Source organism: Hordeum vulgare, chromosome 4H (genome assembly GCF_904849725.1).
Source record: "Hordeum vulgare subsp. vulgare chromosome 4H, MorexV3_pseudomolecules_assembly, whole genome shotgun sequence".
NCBI classification, from domain to species: domain Eukaryota; kingdom Viridiplantae; phylum Streptophyta; class Magnoliopsida; order Poales; family Poaceae; genus Hordeum; species Hordeum vulgare.
In genome coordinates, this window is record NC_058521.1 from 68533943 (window position 1) to 68555480 (window position 21538).

Below are 21538 nucleotides of genomic sequence, written 5' to 3' on the forward strand. Positions count from 1 at the left end.
CACCCGGAGCAACATGAAGAGACGAGGACACCATGACAGAGCCTTCATGAAGGAAACGACACCAGTGGCCGCCCCCACCGTCGACCGAAGAGGACCGGGCAAGTTATGCACTTTGGTGTTAACCTTCCACCAAACCACCATGCTACGCCAAACATCAGCAACCACGCCACCCGCGTGACCATGGCTGCCCGACCACACCCAAGACGCGCGCTCCGCCCACGAACACCGCGTCTCCCGCCGCTAGGGCCGCCCTCATGCATCCAAGCAACTCAGTGAATGCCCAAAGGGCTTGGCTTTGGCCTGACTGGCAGCACCCGCCGATAGAGCAGCAAGCTGCCGCCATGCCTCGAACATCACCAGAACCTCGCCACAGGGCACACGGCCGAGGAAAGGGGGAGTATGAGTGGACGCATCCGGACCGGTGCACCCCTACATCGGTGATGGGTGGCCCCACATCAGGGCCTCCCATCCCTCCTGCGAACTCCTCACCATACACACCCCCGTGTGTCGCCTCACCGTGGCAGCCGACACAGCTCGACGCGAGGCCACCAGCGATAGCCCGCCCAGCCACCGACAAGGAGCACGAAGCCACCCCTCACCCGCGGCCAAGAGCACTCAACGGAGAGCCACCCCGCACCGCTCGCCGTTGTTCAGGGGGCGGAACAGGGGAGGCCTGATTGGAGCTCAGCCAGCATGCACCACCAGCACGCGCAGCCGCCCCGAGCCGACCACCGCGCCGCACGTAGCAGCAGAAGCGTCCGTGCCCGCAGGACCATATACCCCCTCGGACATTGAATTTAGCTCCAAGGGAGCATATGATCATGCATAAAAATACATAGGTCCTCCTACGCTCGACTGTCTTTTTGCCAGAAAATTTTCAATATATTCATCAGAACACAGAAATAACAACAATTGCATCCATGTCTGTAAAGTAGCTAGCGTCGATTATAAGCATTGAAGCGAACCGAAGGCGCGCCGCTACCATCATCCTTTCCTCACCGGAGCAGGGCCAAACATGTTGTAGTAGAAGTCATCGTGTTAAAGCACGACGGGACCAGTGCACCGGAACAGCGAACGTCGTCTATGATGAGAAGTATAGGTCGAAAGGATCCAACTTGTAGACACATGAACGATAACTAATAAGTTCTAGATCCACCAAAGACCAACACCAATCAAATCCCGCGAGATCCGGCGGGGACACATATACACACGCTCTCCGACGGGGCTAGACGTATCATCGAAACGTGGGGCTAGACAGAAAGAACCTTATTTCATCTTCAGGAAGCCGTCATCGCTTCGTCTTCCTGTGCAGGGAAAAAATCCTAAACAAACTCACAAAAACACGTAAACATGAAGCAAGACCCCTCCTGCCGGCATGGGTCGGGGTCCACCACGTCTCCATGATCTTAAGATCACCAGAGACAAGGCGGACACCGCGTCGGCGGGAAGAAGGCAAAGGAGCCCTAGTTTTTTGGGAGGTGGCGGTTGTTTCTAGGTTTGGTCTTTTCTTTTTGAATGTCAAAGAAATAAACATGTAGTATTTATGCCCACTGATTGTTTGCAAATATTTATGGAAAATGCACAAGTATTGCGACCTTTCCTACAAAAATAAGTTAGAGTGTTTTCTTTCTTTTTAAACATTGAACTTCCTGTTTTTTAACAAGCAATAATAAATGTACTTTTTATGCAAATTTTCATGAACATACGCGACACTAATAGGAACATATACAAATAAATGATGTTTTTATTTTATTTTTTATTTGTTTGACTTTACTGTTCATCCTAGGAGCCAGGGCCGGGCCGGCAAAATCCGGGGCCCTGTGCCAAACTAAAAATTGGGGCCCTATCTACAAAAAAACTAACAAGCAATTATAATGTATATATATCGCAGAAATAATTATAATTTATGTAATGTAATGTCTGATATGTCTCAAATGTATCTATAATTTTTTATGGTTTCACGATCTTATCTTATCAACTTTGGATATTTTATGTATCTTTTATATCTTTTTTGGGACTAACTTATTAATTCAGTGCCAAGTACCAGTTCCTGTTTTTTCTGTGTTTTTGACTCTTTTCAATCTGATATTGGAATGGAGTCCAAACGGAATAAAATCCCCAAAATAATTTTTTCCAGAACAAAAGAGGATCGGGGGACTTGAGGGCCAAGGCAGGAGAGCCACACGGGGCCCACAAGCCCTATAGCCGCCGCCAGGGGGGCCGTGGCTACGAGGCTTGTGGCCTCCCTGGCGCTCCCCTGCCCTAGCTCTTTGGCCTATAAATTCCCTAAAATCACAGAAAAAAACAGGGCATCCACGAAAACACTTTTCCGCCGCCGCAAGCTTCCGTTTCCGCGATATCTTATCTGAAGACCCTTCCCGATGCCCTGCCGGAGGGGACTTTGGTGCTGGAGGGCTTCTACATCAACATCATCGCCCCTCCAATGACTCGTGAGTAGTCCACTTCAGACCTACGGGGACGTAGTTAGTAGCTAGATGGCTTCTTCTCTCTCTTGGATCTTCAATACAAAGTTCTCCATGATCTTCATGGAGATTTATCCGATGTAATCCTCTTTGGTGGTGTGTTTGTCGAGATCCGATGAATTGTGGATTTGTGATCAGATTATCTATGAATTATATTTGAGTCTTTGTTGATTTCTTATATGCATGATTTGATATCCTTGTAAGTCTCTCCGAGTCTTGGTTTTTGTTTGGCCAACTAGATCTATGATTCTTGCAATGGGAGAAGTGCTTGGTTGTGGGTTCATACCGTGTGGTGACCTTTCCCAGTGACAGAAGGGGCAGCAAGGCACGCATCGTGTTGTTGCCATCAAGGGTAACAAGATGGTCTTTCATCATAGATTTGAGATTGTCCATCTACATCATGTCATCTTGCTTAAGGCGTTACTCTGTTCTTTTGAACTTAATACACTAGATGCATGATGGATAGCGGTCAACGTGTGGAGTAATAGTAGTAGATGCAGAAAGTATCGGTCTACTTGTTTTGGACGTGATGCCTATAGATATAATCATTGTCATAGATAACGTCACGACTTTGCGCGGTTCTATCAATTGCTCGACAGTAATTCGTTCACCCACCGTCTACTTGCTTTCATGTGAGAAGCCACTAGTGAACCCCTTCATAGCGTTGGGTGCAAGCTCTTTGTGTTTGTGCAGGTACTTGTGACTTGACACGATCCTCCTACTGGATCAATACCTTGGTTCTCAAACTGAGGGAAATACTTACCGTCGCTATGCTACATCACCCTTTCCTCTTCAAGGGAACACCAACGCAAGGCTCCAAGGCCGCGGGGAAATCCTTTGCATATTTGCCAAGGAAGTCCCTATAGGCGTAGCCCGTACCAGAAGGATTACTCGCGCCGTTGCCAGTGAAGGTCTGTTGACGCAGTAGCAGAATGATTTCTGGCGCTGTTACCTGGGAAGGTCTGTTGACGTAGTAGCAGAAGGATTTTTGGCGCCGTTGCCGGGGAGGAGAGATCAAGTCAAGATCTATCCAAGTAGGTGTCACAAACTCATCTCTTGCATTTACCTTTTTTGACAGTTGCCTCTCGTTTTCCTCTCCCCCACTTCACATTTGCCGTTTTCATTTGCCTTTCTCCCTTGCCGTTTTCATTTGCCTTTTTGCCTTTTGCCGTTTTCCTTTGCCAGTTTTCTTGCTTGTTTGTGTTTTTGTTGGTTTGTTGAAGTCATCATGGCTGCAAACACCAAACTTTGCGACTTCTCGAGTACTAATAATAATGATTTTATTAGTACTCCCATTGCTCCCGCCACTAGTGCGGAATCTTATGAAATCAACGCTACCTTGCTGAATCTTGTTATGAAAGAGCAATTCTTTGGCCTTCCTAGTGAAGATGCCGCATCCCATCTCAATACCTTCATTGAACTTTGTGATATGCAAAAGAAGAGAGATGTGGATTATGATGTTGTTAAGTTGAAGCTTTTTCCTTTCTCGTTGCGAGATCGCGCAAAAACTTGGTTTTTTTCTTTGCCTAAAAATAGTATCGATTCTTGGGATAAGTGCAAACATGCTTACATATCCAAGTATTTTCCACCGGCTAAGATTATCTCTCTCCGTAACGATATCATGAATTTCAAGCAACTTGATCATGAACACGTTGCACAATCTTGGGAGAGGATGAAGTTAATGATTAGAAATTGTCCCGCTCATGGCTTGAGTTTGTGGATGATTATACAAATCTTTTACGCTGGTTTGAATTTTGCTTCTCGCAATATCTTGGACTCCGCCTCAGGTGGAACGTTCATGGAAATCACGTTAGGAGACGCTACAAAACTCCTAGACAATATCATGACCAACTACTCTCAGTGGCACACTGAAAGGTCACCTGCTAGCAAAAAGGTACACGATATAGAAGAAATTGACTCGCTTAGTGCTAAGATGGACGAGTTGATGAATTTGGTTGCTAGTAGAAATTCTCCTTTAGATCCTAATGGCATGCCACTATCTTCCTTGATTGACAGTAGCAACGCTAGTTTGGACGTTAATTTTGTTGGTAGGAACAATTTTGGCAACAACAATGCTTTTAGAGGAAACTATGTTCCTAGACCTTTTCCTAGTAACTCCTTTAACAACTATGGCAATTCCTACAACAACACTTATGGAAATCATAACAAATTACTCTCTGATTTAGAGAGTAATATCAAAGAGTTCATCAACTCTCAAAAGATTTTCAATGCGTCCATAGAGGAAAAACTACTCAAAATAGACGATTTGGCTAAGAGCGTTGATAGGATGTCTTGTGATACTGATGCTTTGAAAGTTAGATGTGCTCCTCCCAGGGTCAACTTGGATGAAACTTTAAAAGCTATGCATGTCTCCATGAATGAGAGCAAAGAAAGAACCGCCCAAATTCACGCTAGGCATGAATGGATTAAAAGGGTGCGTTCTAGTGATGTAAATCACGAAGATCTTAAAGTGCTTGGTGTGACTCCTCTTGAATCTTTGTTTTCGCGTGTCAAACCTATTGATGAAGGGGCTGGATATGAATCCACTTTGGTTGAAAAACTCCCCAATGATTCGGAGTCCACCTATCTTGATGATAAAGGTGTGGAGAGTGGAGTAGAAGAAATCAAAATATTGGGTAGTAATGAAACTCCCACTTTGGATTTCAAGGAATTCAATTATGATAGTTTCTCCTTGTTTGAATGCATTTCTTTGATGCAATTCATTGCAAACTCTCCACATGCTTATAGCCAAAGCAAAGCCTTTACCGCTCATATCGTAGATGCTATGATGAAATCTCTTGAAGAGAAGCTCGAATTAGAAGTCTCTATACCTAGAAAACTTCATGATGAGTGGGAACCTACTATCAAAATCAAAATCAAAAACTATGAATGCAATGCTTTGTGTGATTTGGGTGCTAGTGTTTCCGCGATTCCAAAGCCTTTATGTGATATTCTTGGTTTTCATGAGATTGAAGTGTGTTCTCTTAATTTGCATCTTGCGGATTCTACTGTCAAGAAACCCATGGGAAGGATCAGTGATGTTCTTATTGTTGCAAATAAGAACTATGTAGCCGTGGATTTCATTGTACTTGACATAGATTGCAATCCTTCATGTCCCATTATTCTTGGTAGACCTTTCCTAAGGACTATTGGTGCTATCATCGATATGAAGGAAGGGAATATTAGATTTCAATTTCCTCTAAAGAAGGGCATGGAGCATTTTCCTAGAAAGAAAATAAGATTGCCTTATGAATCTATGATGAGGGCTACTTATGGTTTGAGCACCAAAGATGACTATACGTGATTCCATCACCTTATGCCTAGCTAAGGGCGTTAAACAATAGCGCTTGTTGGGAGGCAACCCAACGAATCTATCATTTTTATTTCTGTTTTGTGTCCCATTTTTCTTCAAGGGAACACCAACGCAAGGCTCCAAAGCCGCGGGGAAATCCTTTGCATATTTGCCAAGGAAGTCCCTATAGGCGTAGCCCGTAGCAGAAGGATTACTGGCGCCGTTGTGAGGGAAGGTCTGTTGACGCAGTAGCAGAAGGATTTCTAACGCCGTTGTCGGGGAAGGTCTGTTGACGCAGTAGCAATGTCTTACATAACAAGTGGACATATAAAAAATTCATACCTATTCAACTCGCGGTTGTTATTTATTTAAACATCCTCATTCTTTTAGTATTTTTTGAAATGAAATCTTCAATGATATCCTCATAATCAATTTCTTGGATCAAATATATCACACCGAAAAGAATCATCAATATCTTCACGAGGTGAACTATTCAAGTCAACATCAATGTTATCTTTCTCTACCTCTATATTATTTGTCTCTGAGTGAACATCTCTAAAATGAATGTAAGGAACAATTACAAGTGCGAGAGTAGAAGGATCAACAGACTGATTACCAGATGACATTTGGGGTGCTTTTCTTCTAATATATCTGTCCATACCACCTTCATAAGATGTATTAATTAAATTTTCTTCTTGTGCTTTTTTTCTTGCGCTTATAGGCACCAGACTGATGTTTTCCATGATGATTCAAATCTGCATTATTAAAACACAAAATAAGGATACACTGTAATTTCTAATCAAGGAGGTAAAAATCAATCTCTAACGAAGTAATGATCTCTGTCAAAAGTTAGTTACAAAATAACAAATTAAAAGTAATACGGAAAGTTAATAAAAAAAAAGTGCTAATGAGGTGCTAACGCACCAATGCTAAACACTTAGCAGTTGAAGTCCTGGTCTCCTAGAGTCCTGGATCTAGAGCGGGCATAAATGGTGAGATGGAGCGGTACGCACAAACTGCCTTGCCACCAGGCAGTGCAGATGGCAGCGCGCGCACAGGGGCAAGGGCGCAGCCGCGCAGGGTAGATGCTAGATGGATTCGAGACGTTGGTGATTCGATAGGTGGATTACCTCCAAGGCAGATGCAAAATGGATTCCAGACGAAGAGGGGACTCGACTTCAAGTGGAGGCGGCGACGTTCGGCACGCTTCAGAGGGATCGACTGATCTAGTCCTCGCGCCCTCCCCCGCGTGGCCTCGATAGCCTCGCCCTCGCACTAGCCGCTTGACCGGTCGAGGCCTGGTCGTTGCTGGCTCACTGCTTTGGCCCAACACGACTGCCCACCGACCTAGTTTGTTTTCTTCATACTAGGCTTATCTATTTTTTTGGGCCCCTCAGAATCATGGGCCCTGTGCGGGCCGCACAGATGGCACCACTGTGGGCCCGGCCCTGCTAGGAGCATATGTAAAATATAGAATCCTACTTTCCATTATTAGCGCTATGACATGTGTCGCCCTCAACTATGCCAAAGAGGTTTCAAAATAAAATGGTGTGATTCTGACATTGTCTGACAACACGGGGATCATAATCACTGATTATTTTCCACACAATTTATTAAAAGCACCCACTAAAAGAATATTACAGTTAACCACTAGTATATTAGGACCTCAATAGTAAAGAAACTTCTAGAGTACCCTAGAAAACCTGGAAAAACAAGAAAACCAACTAGGTTGACAATTGTATTTAAAAGACAAGGGCAATTGATACATACATATAATAATTCATGAAAATCAAGATCCATGAAAGTTGATGCACACGAAATAAATGTTTTGGTTGCTTTTTTAATCTGTATAAATTTCTTGTACATGATACCAAATTTCTTGTTTTTCCTCTTAATTATCTATTTTCTCTTGAAATTAATTGTTTTTCCTCTATTTTTATTTCCCGTGACTTATTGACTCTGCTATGCATACGTGTACTTCCGAACTATATGGATTGGGAGAAATCATGGCCAAAAAGACTCTGCCTCTGACTAGTTTTCTTAGTTTATCATTTTGAATCGACTAGCTTAATGTAATGTAGTTTGAACTGAATTGTGTTATAAATGTTTATGTCCATGTTATGCAATGTAGTTTGAACTGAATTGTGTTATATATGTTTATATCCATGTTATGCAATGTAATGTGAATCAAATAGTGCTATCAATGTTTAAATTTGTGTGAAATTTGTTGGGGGAGTTAGATTTAAAAGTTTGGCTAGGAACACCATACTTTTTGAACTCCCAAATACAAATATAAGGAGTTATGGTTTAAGGAGGGGCTAAATTATAAGGCTAGAGTAGATATGCCCAAAAGTAAAGGGTTCTGATATTGCCCACATGTGTGGGCGTTAAAGGGTCTTGTCACAAGTTTCGTGTGGTATCTAAGAAAACCAGCCTACACATTTACGTGTGGGCAAAATAGGTAATGCCCACACGTCTGTCCTCCTGCCTCGCGATTCCGTCCACACGCCTATGTGTGGGTAAAACAGGTAACACCCACACGTTCGCACGTCTGCCTCCTACCTTACGACCCCGCACATCCGCATGACACTCACCTCGCACCCTCACCCCCAAACATGTCCGGACCCTCTTCCATGTTTATTTAACTACAGTTGTCATGGTTGCTGAACTACAGTTGTCATGTCTGGACAACTACAGTTGTCATGGTTGCTCAATTGCAGTCGTCATGTCTGAATAACTGCAGTTGCCATCTCAGGTCAAGTGCAGTTGTCATTTATGAACAACTGCAGATGTTGCCATGTATGGCCTGATCTACTACAGTTACCATGATTTAAAAACTGTAGAAGTTACCACCTACTAACACTAGGCAGTTATCATGTAACACTAAAAAGATAAGGCAAAATAATTTATTGGAGTTGCTATATGCTTCTAAGCACACTAAACAGTTGGCACACAAACACTACAAAAAGACATGGCAAAATAACATATTCGATAAGAGAGAGAGTTGTCATCTGCTTACAACCACACTAAACAGTTTGTCATGTACCGCTGCGAAAAAACATGGTAACTAACAATTTGAGATGTGAGAGAGGAGAGGATGACGATCGTGCAGACGTGTGGGCGAACTGATAAACGCCTACACAACAGTCCATGTACATGCGTGAAACATACGTGTGGGCGAACTGATAAACGCCCACTACGTGCGTGAAACAGACGTGTAGGCGAATTGATACATGCTCACACTCCAACGCCTTTTTACATGGCATAGAAAACTAACGAATACTTATCAAGATTCATGTAAACATGAATGAACGCTGCGTGTGGACGAGTTGCAAAACCCGTGTTAGCTTTTCCGGAAGTAAACGCTGGTGTCATAGAATTCCTCAACTCGTGTTGGTGACTACGTGTCACCGAGGCAATGCGCCAATGCTGGGCCGTGGAGCCGCGGCAACGACCTGCAAAGCCAGTGCCTCGTCCGCCATTCACTGCCAGCAGCGGTGCGTGCTCGTGGCGCCGAGCACACCTACGCTACGCCGTAATTTTCCACCACTTCAACGGAGCCTTTAAAGCCCGCAAAAGACCCGCCGCAACCAAACCCCACACACACGTAACACCCTCCATCCCTTTCCACACACACACCGCTCTCTCTCTCTCTCTCTCCCTCTCAATGGCGAGGCGGTCGGTGCATCGGAGGCAGGAGTTCAGCTTCGCGGGGGACTCGCCGACGCCGTGGCAGGGCGCGGAGGCCGGCGAGAGGCGCGCGCTGCCTCCCCGGACGCCGCCGGTGGCGAACCCGATGGCGCCGCGCGCGGGGGAGGAGGACTTCCGCTGGCTGCAGGCGTCGAGGCAAGGCTCGCCGGAGTCCGGCTCCGGCTCCGGCACGCCGTCGCCGCAGCTCTGGGCGCAGAGCGAGCCGCACCACCACGACCGGCTCTACCCGGCCTCCGCCGGGAGCTCCCCGTCGCGCGCGCAGGCCATCGCCGGCTACCGCCGCGAGATGCTCGACCTCGTCCGCGGCCTCCCCGAGGCCGCCTACGAGCTCTCCCTCCGGGACATCGTCGAGTCCCGGCCCTCCCCGCTGCCTCCTCCTCCACCACCACCACCACCTCCGACCCAACCGTACAACGTCGCTACGCAAGAACAAGGAGGCGGCGAGCCCAAGAAGGACGTCACGGCGGCGGGCATGGACGGCGACGAGGCCAAGAAACAGATCGGCGGCGGGGACAAGAAACAAAGGACGCCAAGAAAGCAGAGGACGATGGGGAGGACGCGAAGCCGGAGCATGGAGCGCAGCGTGAGTCTCGACACCGGCCTGCTCATCAAGCTCTTCCTGCCGCTCTCCGTCGGCCGGAAGAAGAAGGTGTCGCCCAAGCCCGCCGCGGTCGCCCCCGCCAAGGACGGCCGGAAGAAGACCAAGAAGAAGAAGAAGCAGGGGAAGGAGGAGGAGGAGGAGGAGGAGTGGTGGAAGAAGAGCCAGTTCAGCGAGGCGGGGAGCAGCAGCGGCAGCAGCAACAGCAGCGCCAGCAGGAACAATGGAATTGGAAACGGAAATGGCGGCAGCGATCCAAAAGCTCCGGCCAGGAGTAGGAGCAGGTAAAGAAAAAATCTTCTTGCTTCCTTAGAACTGATTTTTAGTTCTTGACTACTGAAAAAGGTTTCTACCAACTTTATTCTCGATTGAGTTTTTTTGTGTGTGCAAAAACAGTAATAATATTTTGAATAAACTACCTGTGCTTATGGTCTTAGTTACTTATTTGTTCTTGTCCAGAGATGAATCTACCAGTTTTTATATATAACACTGTTTTGGAAGAAGAACCCCCCAAAAAAAACTTAGTTCAGATCCAGAAATGGTAAAAGATATCAAATGTAAGCATGTGTCAGCAAATACGTCAGTGTGAAAATTGTACAGTATATAGGCTGCTAAAGACAGGCCAAAATTAAGTGTGCCTTCCTTCTGGAAGACTGGAAGTTTAGTGTGAAGTCATGACAGCTCTTTGGGGCAGATCGTTCAACACGGCAAAGATAAGTCATGGTTTGAAGTCCATCTTGTTTCATCACAGACCCAACTTACAAGTCAATTCTTTGTATCCGGCAGCCTTATTGGGCAGAAGGAGCCATGACTTCACATGATCATTTTTCCAAGTCTTCTCTCTGCTTTCTCATTTGCTACGAACCCCAATATGTTTTGCTTTTAGATTTTACAAGAAAAGGCTATTTGTTTTGTCGTGGACTGTTGAAATATTTGTATTGTCTAATGGAAGGTTTAGATTTATTTGTTCTCTTTTGAATTCCAGGCATCCACATTACTAACAAAAAAGTGTGGCTTGCCATATTTAATCATACAATCTGATTATTGCTAGATTTTCATAATTGTTTATCAATTGTGATATATGTTTGTAGGTTTCATTGCATAGGTTCGGCATTTAGGCCAAAGCCATATGGGATCCAATCACACCTAATTTATGATCAAACAAATCTCCTGGGCCTTTCTTCCTATTGCCAACTTTGACTCTTGTTCCCTTTTGAAAAAACGCAAGCCCAGCGTCTTCTCACCTGAATCCAATCATTGCAGAAACGCTTTATGCCCGCTAAGCAACGGCTAATTTAATCATCATCTCCCCCACTAAGAGATGAGAACATGCATCTAACTCAGCTCTTGACATGACCATGATCATGCCAGACTATTATTCATTCATGTCATGCTCTAACAAACTCCCGTTTTGTGCTGGTGCAGAAAGAGGATTGGGTGCTATGGTTTCTTCAGGGCAAACAAGAGCAACAATGGGGTCATCCAAGAATAAAACCATGCAATTGCCAAGACCACCCCTGGCTCCATTCATGCAAAGAAAGTACTCCTACGGCGATCAGCTCATATGAACACCAGCATTGCGATATCCTACCGACGATCACTGCACACCTGCTCATGCATGCACAGGAATGGAACTCATGGAAGCAAAGACCCAATGTGCATGCCTAGAAACTGGTGCAAGATCATGGTATGACCACTGCCCGTGCATAGATGGATGGATACGTCTTGTCCATGGAGAGCACAGATGACATCCAACAATGGTAGCACTGAAGTTTTGACTTCTCACATATGTTGTATTTTTCTTTCTCTTCTTTTTCTGGAGAAATATATGATGTATTTTCTCAGACAGTCACATCTCTAGCTTGTACTATCCCCTGTTTGTACATGTTTGTATGCAAGCTTTTTGTTGTCAGTAGTTGTTAAACAATTTTTTTTAAAATCGCACATACTGTGAAGGAGGATGCACCATGGCAGTTGTTTAGTTTTCTTCTCCTTTCGTGGGCTTGCCTTTCTTGACATACCACTTACCAAATGGCCAAAAGATCAATGCGAAGATCCCATCAGATATCCGCTGCTTAAAATACGGACGCCTTTGTTAGACTTGATGATTTGTTCAAATGAAACGGAGCCGACAGAGGAGATTTGTTTTTTTAGAGGGTGAAAGAAGGGATTAGTTGGTTATCTAGTGCGTGGACCCATTAAGAATCTAGCCGTTTAGGACTGTAATCATATGAGTGGCTCACATGAAAGGAACTTAAAATGTTATTTCCATTCACTTGTCATTTGAGTTAATAAACATCATGGGTTTATCCGTTTATGGTTTCTGCTGGGAACGGAGTAGCAAATACACGAGCCAACGACCGAAATTATACCGGACGTGGAATGTAGGCTAGGTCTACAGCATTTCAGCTGCAAGTATCCTCAAGAAACATGATACAGAAGGCAATACAGAAAGCATATCATATAAGCAATCTTTTGAAAATTATCACAAAATTTGCTACTCTTTTAAGGATTTTTTTTTTTGCCAAGAACTCCGAAAAGGTGTTTTGGCTCCAAGTGCATTTGCACCTGGATGAACAGCAATCCAAAAAAAATGTTTTTAAAAATTTCTGAAATTTTGTGTTGATGTTTGTGTTACTGTCTCAAACATGCTTGATAATTTGCATGCGAAAGGAAGCAGTAATATTTCATCAGTGAAAAAAAAACTAATTTGAATGTGACATTTTGGGGTAACAATCGATGTTTAATTTATTTATCTTTTACATAGGCCAAAATGCTTAACCTTTTTTATTAAAAAAATCAGGTATCATTTGGATGCGACAAAGAACACATAATATTTTTGTTGAGATTTTTTTGACATATCAAAATTCATTTTCATGGACAGGAGCACACGCTCCCAAGAGCCGAATTGCATTTCCACAAGAACTCAACTTAATGTGCCATACAACTAATATTTTGCTTAACCAGATCGTGAGCAGACCTGAGTTCGGCCATTATAGAAGCAAAAAGGAAAGAGTCGCCGTATTTCGCAGGATAGAGGTGAAACATTATAAGCTGTATCAAACCAATCGTCTGTGAACAGAGCATGGAGAAGAGATGGTATAGGTGCATGAAAAATATGATATTGTACCATTTATGTCAAAGTGGATGTCCGTTTGGAACTTCTCATGATATACAGTTTTCCGGTAGTGAACACAACAGTATTGGCATCTGAGAGTTTGGGAATGTAAAAATAAAATTTCTCCAAAAGAATTTGAATAATGCCGTAGGCAGGAGGTGGCATGTCTGGGCAATTTTCTCACAAAAGCCTGCACAGTTTTAAGAGGGAACTGGTTAACTCTTAGCATGACAGGTGATGAGGATATGCACATAGGCAAATGACCTAAATCAGTCGACAGCAAAAAGAAACATCAACTCACCCTACACGATTTTTGTCATCGGCAAAGAAGGGCGTTGATGACTGATAATCATCTGTTCCAAAGTACCTATCCCCAAACTCACCCATCCCAGGGATGACACGGAAATCATCATTCAGACCAAGCTCAATCTCTGATGTCACAATCTTGACCCTTGGGAATCTCTTACTGACTACATGCACCCCTTGGGGAGCCTGGGATAACAGCAAAGAGTTTCAGTGGTGAGTTATCTGTGCTTCAACTACTAACGTACCAACTGTAAATGAAATGCTTAAGTCAACATCCCTATCATGTCAACAATGAGAAATTTAATCAGAATGCACTTGATGGCACGATATGTTTCTGAAATACAAACTCTGCAAAGTGATATTATAAGACGTTTTAGGTCACTATTTTCATGGCCTAAAATGTCTTATATTAGGCTGTGTTCGGCAACCCTCTGCTCCTTAACTACGGAGCGGAGCGCACGGAGCAGCCTGTTAGCCGCTCGCCGAAATATAACTGCATGCTGCTCCGCTCCGCAGCGGAGTTACAGAGCGGAGGGATTCCGAACAGTCTCTTAGTATACAGAGGGGAGTAACTTATTTCTCTACAACTAATAAGCTGTCGCTCTATGCATCCTCCATCTGTTCATTCATCCCCAGAACCACATTTGTTTTCAGAAAGGGGATAACCTCGGCTTTAGTACATTGAACCATAACCAACAGTCAATACAAGTGAAAAGAGCCAAAAGCCAGCAACAGAAGTGAGAACCACCCACTAAACCAGCTTCTAGCCATAATCGGTTGTTCCACTTAAACTGCCGCAGAGCCAATATAAAAGGTTGGCAAATGCACTAGAGGTAGTCATTAACTAGCACCTGTAGCGACCTAAATGCTTGTGTGATGTATAAAGAATTCAATATGTCTAATATACTCAAATAAAGAAAAGGAAGATACTCTGGACATTAGAAGACATACTGATATAAGATTGAGAAATATAATATTTGCTTCTTGTACACGCTTCTCCAAGAGAAGAGAAATAGCTTGAACAGCTGAATTTCCTGGCAATGGTCAGAAGGGGAAAGATGATTAGATGGGATTAATATCCAATGATTGAGCATGTATGCTTACTTAACAAATATCATTCCCTCAATGACACAACTGAAACAAAACATAGGAGAACTCAAGAATTACATAGAACCAATTGATGCATGCTACTTACTAGCATACAAAAACCTTATATTTAAAAAAAATACTTCAGCCAATCAAAATAGTGCATGTATTTTTTATTCAAGTGGGAGGACAGAGGGTGAGCGATCAAGCTTCACAAATCTTGGAGCGCAATCTTTAGACAATCAGGCCATCAATTTGACTTAAAATTATGCTTTCACTTCAAGCATGTACTTGGGCTTAACCAAGTCAAGGTCAAGTAAGAGCTCAAGCCTTAAATAGCTTGGCCAAGCCCAAGCTTTTCAAACAACCCTAGTTGCCGTCACAGATGGGTGGCTGTGACTAGGGGATTGACGGAAGGTTTTTGCTTTATTTACAGAACGGTTAGACAGTTATATCACACTGGAATGAGCAAATTAATTGTTAGCAAAATTAAGGGAGACTGAAGTTGTGGAAAAGTTTTCTGTGGTTAAGTGTATTTTAAATAAATGATTTTGTGTTAATACATAAATGGTATCTAAATAGTGGGGCTTTGTAGATGTTCTATAAGGGGGTTTTGGAAACTTACTCTGTTTATCCAAATGATTTTGTGTTAATACACTCTCAACTCTCAAGACAGGGTAGACAAGGTATATATTGACTCTCAAGACAAGGTTACACACTTAGAACAGCACCAGAGAAGATAAACGAAATAACATGAAAAATAATATTTACTAACAAACACAAGTTTCCTCTTCAAAGTGCTTTACAAGAAACAAGAGGGGTGCTAACACTTTGACAGGAAGGTACTGAGAGAACAAGGGAAAGAATTCTTATAGTTCCACAAGTCATTCATGTGCAAAAAAAATGTGCTACAGTGCACAAATATGTATGAAATATCTACAAACCTGTTCCCAATATGGGGTCCAGCAACAGAACATGCCTTTTTGCGATATCTTTGGGTAAATTGTGATAGATGAGCTGTGAGGACATTTATAAAACTTAGTAACTGGACACACCTAATATATACAATGCAAAAGTAGATTAAACCAAACCTGTTTCCCGTCATCTCCTTCCCTGTGAATAAGAATCTTCCCAATCTTTATACCTTTACAGCATGCCCGCAGAGCATTCTCCATACTTTCGCCACTGGAACACAGTTAGTGACAAATCACTAACACAATGGTGTTTCATTCGAAGTTGGGTGCCTTATATTGGTGGATTGAAAATTATAGTCCACAAGTTGTTACACAAAGCATGTTTACTCAATAATTCACCTATGAATGAAGGCTCAAACCCATATAGCAAAGCAAAGCTAATGGAAACTGAAAACTGAGTTCCCAGCATATCTAGTCTGGAGCATTCATAAACTACCATTGCATTGTTTTGCACAGGCTGTCCCAGGCATACATATTAAGGAACTTTCTTCTCTGTGTGAGTGCCAAAGTTGTTCAGTCATTTTGAGCCTCAACAAAGTAATGCTTAAAATATTTTGGAAAAGTCTGTACCTCCTAATCACTGATATCCCACATAAACTTTTTGAGAAATCCACACCAGTGTAAACAGATCCTGCATGCATAAGTAAGTGCATAAGGGCAAACATATGAACTACTAACAGATGAGGATACACATGTAAGTAACTCCAGCAGCTAGTCTTATTAGAAGAAAAAGGAATTATGCAGATGGATAAACTATTGTCCCTATAAAAGCTAGTAGTATGCATGTTTGTAACAAGTAGCAACCATACTGTTGTTCTCCCATAAATGCTAAAGCATCGAACTGTGAGTAAGCAAGCAATTGCTAAGCAAGCATGATAAATCATCGGCTAAAGTATTATAGTCATTTCAGATTAAGGTAAGATATCAAGACTGACCTAGTTGGTTGATATCTAGGCAGGATTACATGAGCCGGGAGATGTGAGCAATATGGTTACTTTGAAGTCAAATATTTCTACAAGAAGCTGAGAGTCATCGTCCATCAGGGAGGTTAGAGGATTTGGTCAAGCCTGAATCACTGTTAAAACTTAGATTTCCTTGTGGCTAATGAGCAATGGTGCACCTTCTGCGCAGAGGCTGGAAAATGAAGTATCTTGTGTGGTACTAAATTCCTAATGAGGTGCATTTTAAAAGCCAGTTTTGAAGAAGCAATTGCAGCAAGATGCAAGATTAATTCAGGAGATGACCCAGAAGGTGGAGCTCCTCCAATATGACCAGGAGATGGCCCAGAGCTTCTTCAGCCTAGTCGTATTGGATTGATAATATCCTAGCATTTCTGTAGAGCTGAAGTTGTTTTCTGCCGGTATTAGGTGTTCTCAATTGTTCAAAGATAAATGGGTGAACAAATTATGAGTGGCTCCAAACTCTCAACCAACAAAATGTTTGGCACGAATTTTAGCTACATGGCAAAAACATATACGCTGCATAATCAAAACAAACGAGAAACACACTTAAGAAAATGATCACAATAGAAGTATAATGCAGGAAATTTATGACTGCAAACAAGTACAGGTACTGGATACTCCAAATAATGCATGCTCAATTAGATGGAAAACTATTAGGACAGGTAACTTATAAAATGATGTATTTCCAAAAATTCAGTACGTATGCAAACTTGTAGTTATTTCCAAAATGCATTGAAGAGGCAACTTGTATACACTAAAAAGGTACATGGGGAAGATCTCCATGCAATACTACTTACCAGTTGGAGTGATGACCTGCTTTTCCCTGAAAGGAAGGTGACCAAGCCCATGCTCGACAACCTATTTTCCACAGTGAAATTCAAGACACCACTCATACAAAAGAAAAGTGTTCACATGCTTGTACATACTAACCAATCGAATCAACCGATCAGCATAAAATATGAAATCATGTGTCGTCGTGGCAGCATCCCGTATTATTGTGTGCATGCCTCGTATCTGGAGGAAAGAAGCATTAAAAACTAATAGTTATGCACCATACAAGATAGAGTGCTGCAATACGCATGCAGTTTAGTATGGAGACATCAAGAAGGAAGCACATTAGATACCTGGTAAGTAGTCTGAATAACATATAAATTTGGGTGTATTTTACATAGATCATTTTGACCAAGTTTAGTGCGAATATGCTGAACGATTAGGTCAATTGCCACACTGTTATCTGCGCCTCGTGGGATGATAATATCAGCATACTTCTTTGTGGGGAGAATGAAATCTTCAAAAGCTGTCTTTACAAACTTCGAGTACTGCCAAAAAGAGTTGCATGAAATTCCAAAAATGAGATGAATGTACAGAACATGTATAGTTAGCATAGACACTTTCGTGAAACCTTAATTCAAGTAAACTTAAGAGAATAATTGTTCGTAATCAGTGTGCTGAATGTTGCTAAACACAATACTAGTAACATATTGTAGACAATGAAAATGATGATATGTGAGGCTAAGCAACCTGATCTAACACATCTATAATATCTCTACCCTTCTCAATGGTATCACGACGGATCCTCCTTGTTAATCGCACATCAGCATCTGAAAGAAAAATGCAAAAAACAATACATGATACACTAAGAGGGTGGAATGGATAGGGTTACAAAGAAACTGTTTGCGTAAAGAAAAGCTCTACTGACAGAGAATACATAGTTCAAACTAGGGGACGTAACAAATTAGTACGGCATGTCTCGAATTTATCATTTACTGCAACTGCAGAGTGCTAGCGTTGATTATACACATTGCTGCAGTTTGTGCAGCATGCCCTTGGAGATATCTACGGAGTGAATAATGACTGATTCTTATTAGATACACCAGCTATTGCAAAACCTTAAGTAAATTGTATATGAAAATAAACAAGAAATTACTCAAGATTTATTGTAAATTGATAAGAAATTAACTAAGATTTATAGTATCTTTCCAAATTGAATGGAATAGAAAAGGAACACATGCGTGTCATTAAATTTTATGAAATATTGACACTCCATATGTAAAAACATGAATGTGAAACTAAATGTCCTGGCCATAAGCCACAGTTGGAGGTTGCAAGGCATAAAAGAGACTGAAAGAGCGAGATATCATCAGCTTAGGATGCAAATATCAGTACCTGTATCAACAAAGATCTTCATGTTCATTAGATCCCGAACACGTGAATCATGGAAAAGTAGAATTCCTTCCAAAATAATCACATCTGAAGGATTAACCTGACAGGAGTCATAAATAAAATTAGGGAGGCTCTCATAAATAAAGTGATACAGTCGTACAGATATGAATAAGTGGTGCACTGTATTTATAAGCACTCAGCAATAGATCAAATTCTTGGAGAAAACATTTCAAGACGAACTCTATGCTATGCAATAAGGTGCATGCTACAGAGTGTGTGAGCTAACACTTACGACGCTATATATTTTATGCAATAGTTTTGGCAAAAACTTATTTTGGAGAGAATATAAAATTTAAATACAATCTGCAGATATTGATTAGAACCCTAAGATTGCAGCTCAAACTCTCATAAACCACAGGACTAGGAGAGCCTCAGCCTACCAGGTGAGTATGAATAGCCCATATGTATAGTATTACCTTCCTTGCAGATAAGACACTCTTATGTGTTTTGAAGTCGTAGCTTGGAATGTCAACAGCTTTGCCATGTTTCAATTTTTCCATACAAGAAAGTAGTAAATCCGTATCAAAGGCATCTGAAATTGGAAAAGGAGCATTAGCAGTAACAAATTCAGTGCACATCTCTTGCGAATGGCGCAAAAAGACATTACATTCTCATGAAACATGCGCTGTACCTGGATGATCAAAGTTATAATCATGAACATGGACCAATTCCTCATCAGACAGTCCGTAATAAAATGACTCCTGCAGCATTTGAGATCAACATTCTTATTGCTTGCAATATTGTACATGGTGTATGATGACAATAAAATATCTAGCAAGGGAATGTGGACAAATAAAAAACTGAATGCATAATTAATGACACTAAACACATAAACCAAAAGAAATAACTATCAGTGAATTTATTATAAGAATGGATAGTTCAAATATCACAAGCGCGATCAGAGCTGTAATACACAAACCTGAGTAACAACAACTACACGCTGATCGCATAGCTGATCGATGATCATTTTGCAAACAGTGCTTTTACCTGAAGATGCACCTCCAGCAACACCTTCCACACAAACAAAATTAGGGTGAGGTGCATTTGGGGCTAGAAAGGTTGTACTATGTAAGCAACTAGAGTTTACTGAATTTTCCCCCACAAATAGAGAGAACAGAACCCATAGACTACTAACCAATAACAAATGGTGCCTGGTGTCCATTCTCCAGTCCTGACGTCGTTGGTAGCTCCTCCCCCGACATGGAACCTTTCAGATCCAGCTCGTGCGAACGGAGTGCTGGGTGATGGACCCCAACCGCGGCAGCATTAAGAACTTCGCTTGTCGAGTATGATCCCATATAGTGTTCAGCAAACCTACAATCACCTGGATGTCAAAGGTGGAGGTCATCCAAATTTGCAGAAGTTGACAACTAGAAACAGCAAAAAACCTGTGTTCACAAATCATAAGACAACAACACGGTCATATGGGGTAGAGGTCTCACACTATATGGACTTAGTTTAACCAGGGACGAATGTTTTTCTTCAAACAAACCAAAAATTGCTGGGAAATCTAAACCCCCAATATTTTACAATACGACTCAACGCTGGCTACGACAAATAAAATAGGTTCGCCTTAGAAAACATAAGTAGGAGGATTTGTAGGCGTACTGATTTAATCAAAAGCAAAAGTCTCAAGAGTTTCAACCAATCTATTACCACCAAAAACGTCGGCCTGTTATCCGACAATTACTCAGTGTTACGAACAATTCAGACATCTTATTCGCACAATCATATGCACAGGAACTAACTGATTCATAGCAAGATAGGCACAAATAGCGAACGCAATTTTCCAGATTAAAAAATAATTCAAACGCCGTTGCGCCCACATCTACCGCCGAGGGCGCATACCGCAATGACAGATCTGCCAGCGATTAATTAGATCACTGTGGTGCCACGAACGAACGAGTTAGATTGCTAGGGGACCACGCCAGCGCAGAAATCCGCGACGAAATGAAGGAGGGGCGGTAACGTTTGGACTCTACTGCACGCGGCGACGGGAGCGAAAAGATCCCCGAGATCGAGACGAACCCGTGGAACAACCCCTGGAAGCAATCCGGAGCCACTTACCCACGGGAGAACGAACCAATGCGAGCCCGGGCAGACGGATCTCCGCGCCACGTCAGTGCGGCGCCAGTCGAGTTCGAGTGGGGGGGGCGAGGGCGAGTGGGGGCGCGGCGCCTCTCGACGAGGGAAGGCTCCGGCGGCGGGAGGAGGCCTGGCTATGCCGGGTTGGTGTCGCGCCGCCGCCACCGGGAATCGGGGAGCCCGGAAAGAACAGGCGTCCTCGCGGCGGGATTTGGGGGGAGATCAGAGGGGAGGAGGAGGGGTATTTGGCTGGCGCATGGAGAAGAACAGTGATGACGAGGGGAACTTAGATTCTGCTCCGGGTTTATTTTAATAATAACCTAATAATAATATAATATCGAGAAGAGATTCCATAATACGTAAGATATTTCACGCGGAAATACGGAGTGTGTTTTGGTGGAAAACAAATTCGGAAAAATGAGATGTGCCTCATCCGTCCCATCGGGGCGCCCGACGGTTGAGTGCACCCGCTCTTCGGCAACACAAATCAAGCTCACACAATAAGAACTTCTTCGCACTAGCAAAAGGGCTCGTGCGTTGCAACGGGAGAAAGAAATACCACACGTTCTTAATTTATAAAATATAGCTTATAATCTGAGAATTTGTAGATACGTCAAAAACAAAGATGATTTTATTCTACAAAAATACAGTTCAAAATTTCACAGCTCAACAAGGGATCAAATCAAATCGATTTGATTCA

General features: G+C 42.7%; 2 protein-coding genes across 3 annotated transcripts; one reads left to right on the forward strand and one right to left on the reverse strand.

Moving 5' to 3' along the window:
- Nucleotides 1-9336: 9336 nt before the first annotated feature.
- On the forward strand, nt 9337-12045 carry LOC123451216 (atherin-like). Its single transcript, XM_045128226.1, has 2 exons — nt 9337-10368; nt 11510-12045. Exons 1-2 carry the CDS (start codon nt 9443-9445, stop codon nt 11574-11576), a joined length of 993 nt encoding a protein of 330 aa, XP_044984161.1. The 5' UTR covers nt 9337-9442; the 3' UTR covers nt 11577-12045.
- Nucleotides 12046-13186: 1141 nt separating this feature from the next.
- LOC123447907 (uridine kinase-like protein 3) lies at nt 13187-21133 on the reverse strand. 2 transcript variants are annotated; one of them, XM_045124623.1, is made up of 16 exons: nt 20821-21133; nt 19889-20067; nt 19673-19764; nt 19385-19454; nt 19170-19285; nt 18697-18793; nt 18052-18131; nt 17655-17849; nt 17461-17544; nt 17328-17388; nt 16139-16199; nt 15686-15779; nt 15539-15611; nt 14460-14542; nt 13504-13694; nt 13187-13392 (listed from the first exon to the last, which is right to left on the reverse strand). In XM_045124623.1, exons 2-16 carry the CDS (start codon nt 20049-20051, stop codon nt 13383-13385), a joined length of 1470 nt encoding a protein of 489 aa, XP_044980558.1. In that variant the 5' UTR covers nt 20052-20067; nt 20821-21133; the 3' UTR covers nt 13187-13382. The 2 variants fall into 2 exon arrangements, with proteins under 2 accessions (XP_044980558.1, XP_044980557.1); XM_045124622.1 differs by having other exon boundaries at nt 19889-20077; nt 20821-21120.
- Between the last annotated feature and the right edge of the window lie 405 nt (nt 21134-21538).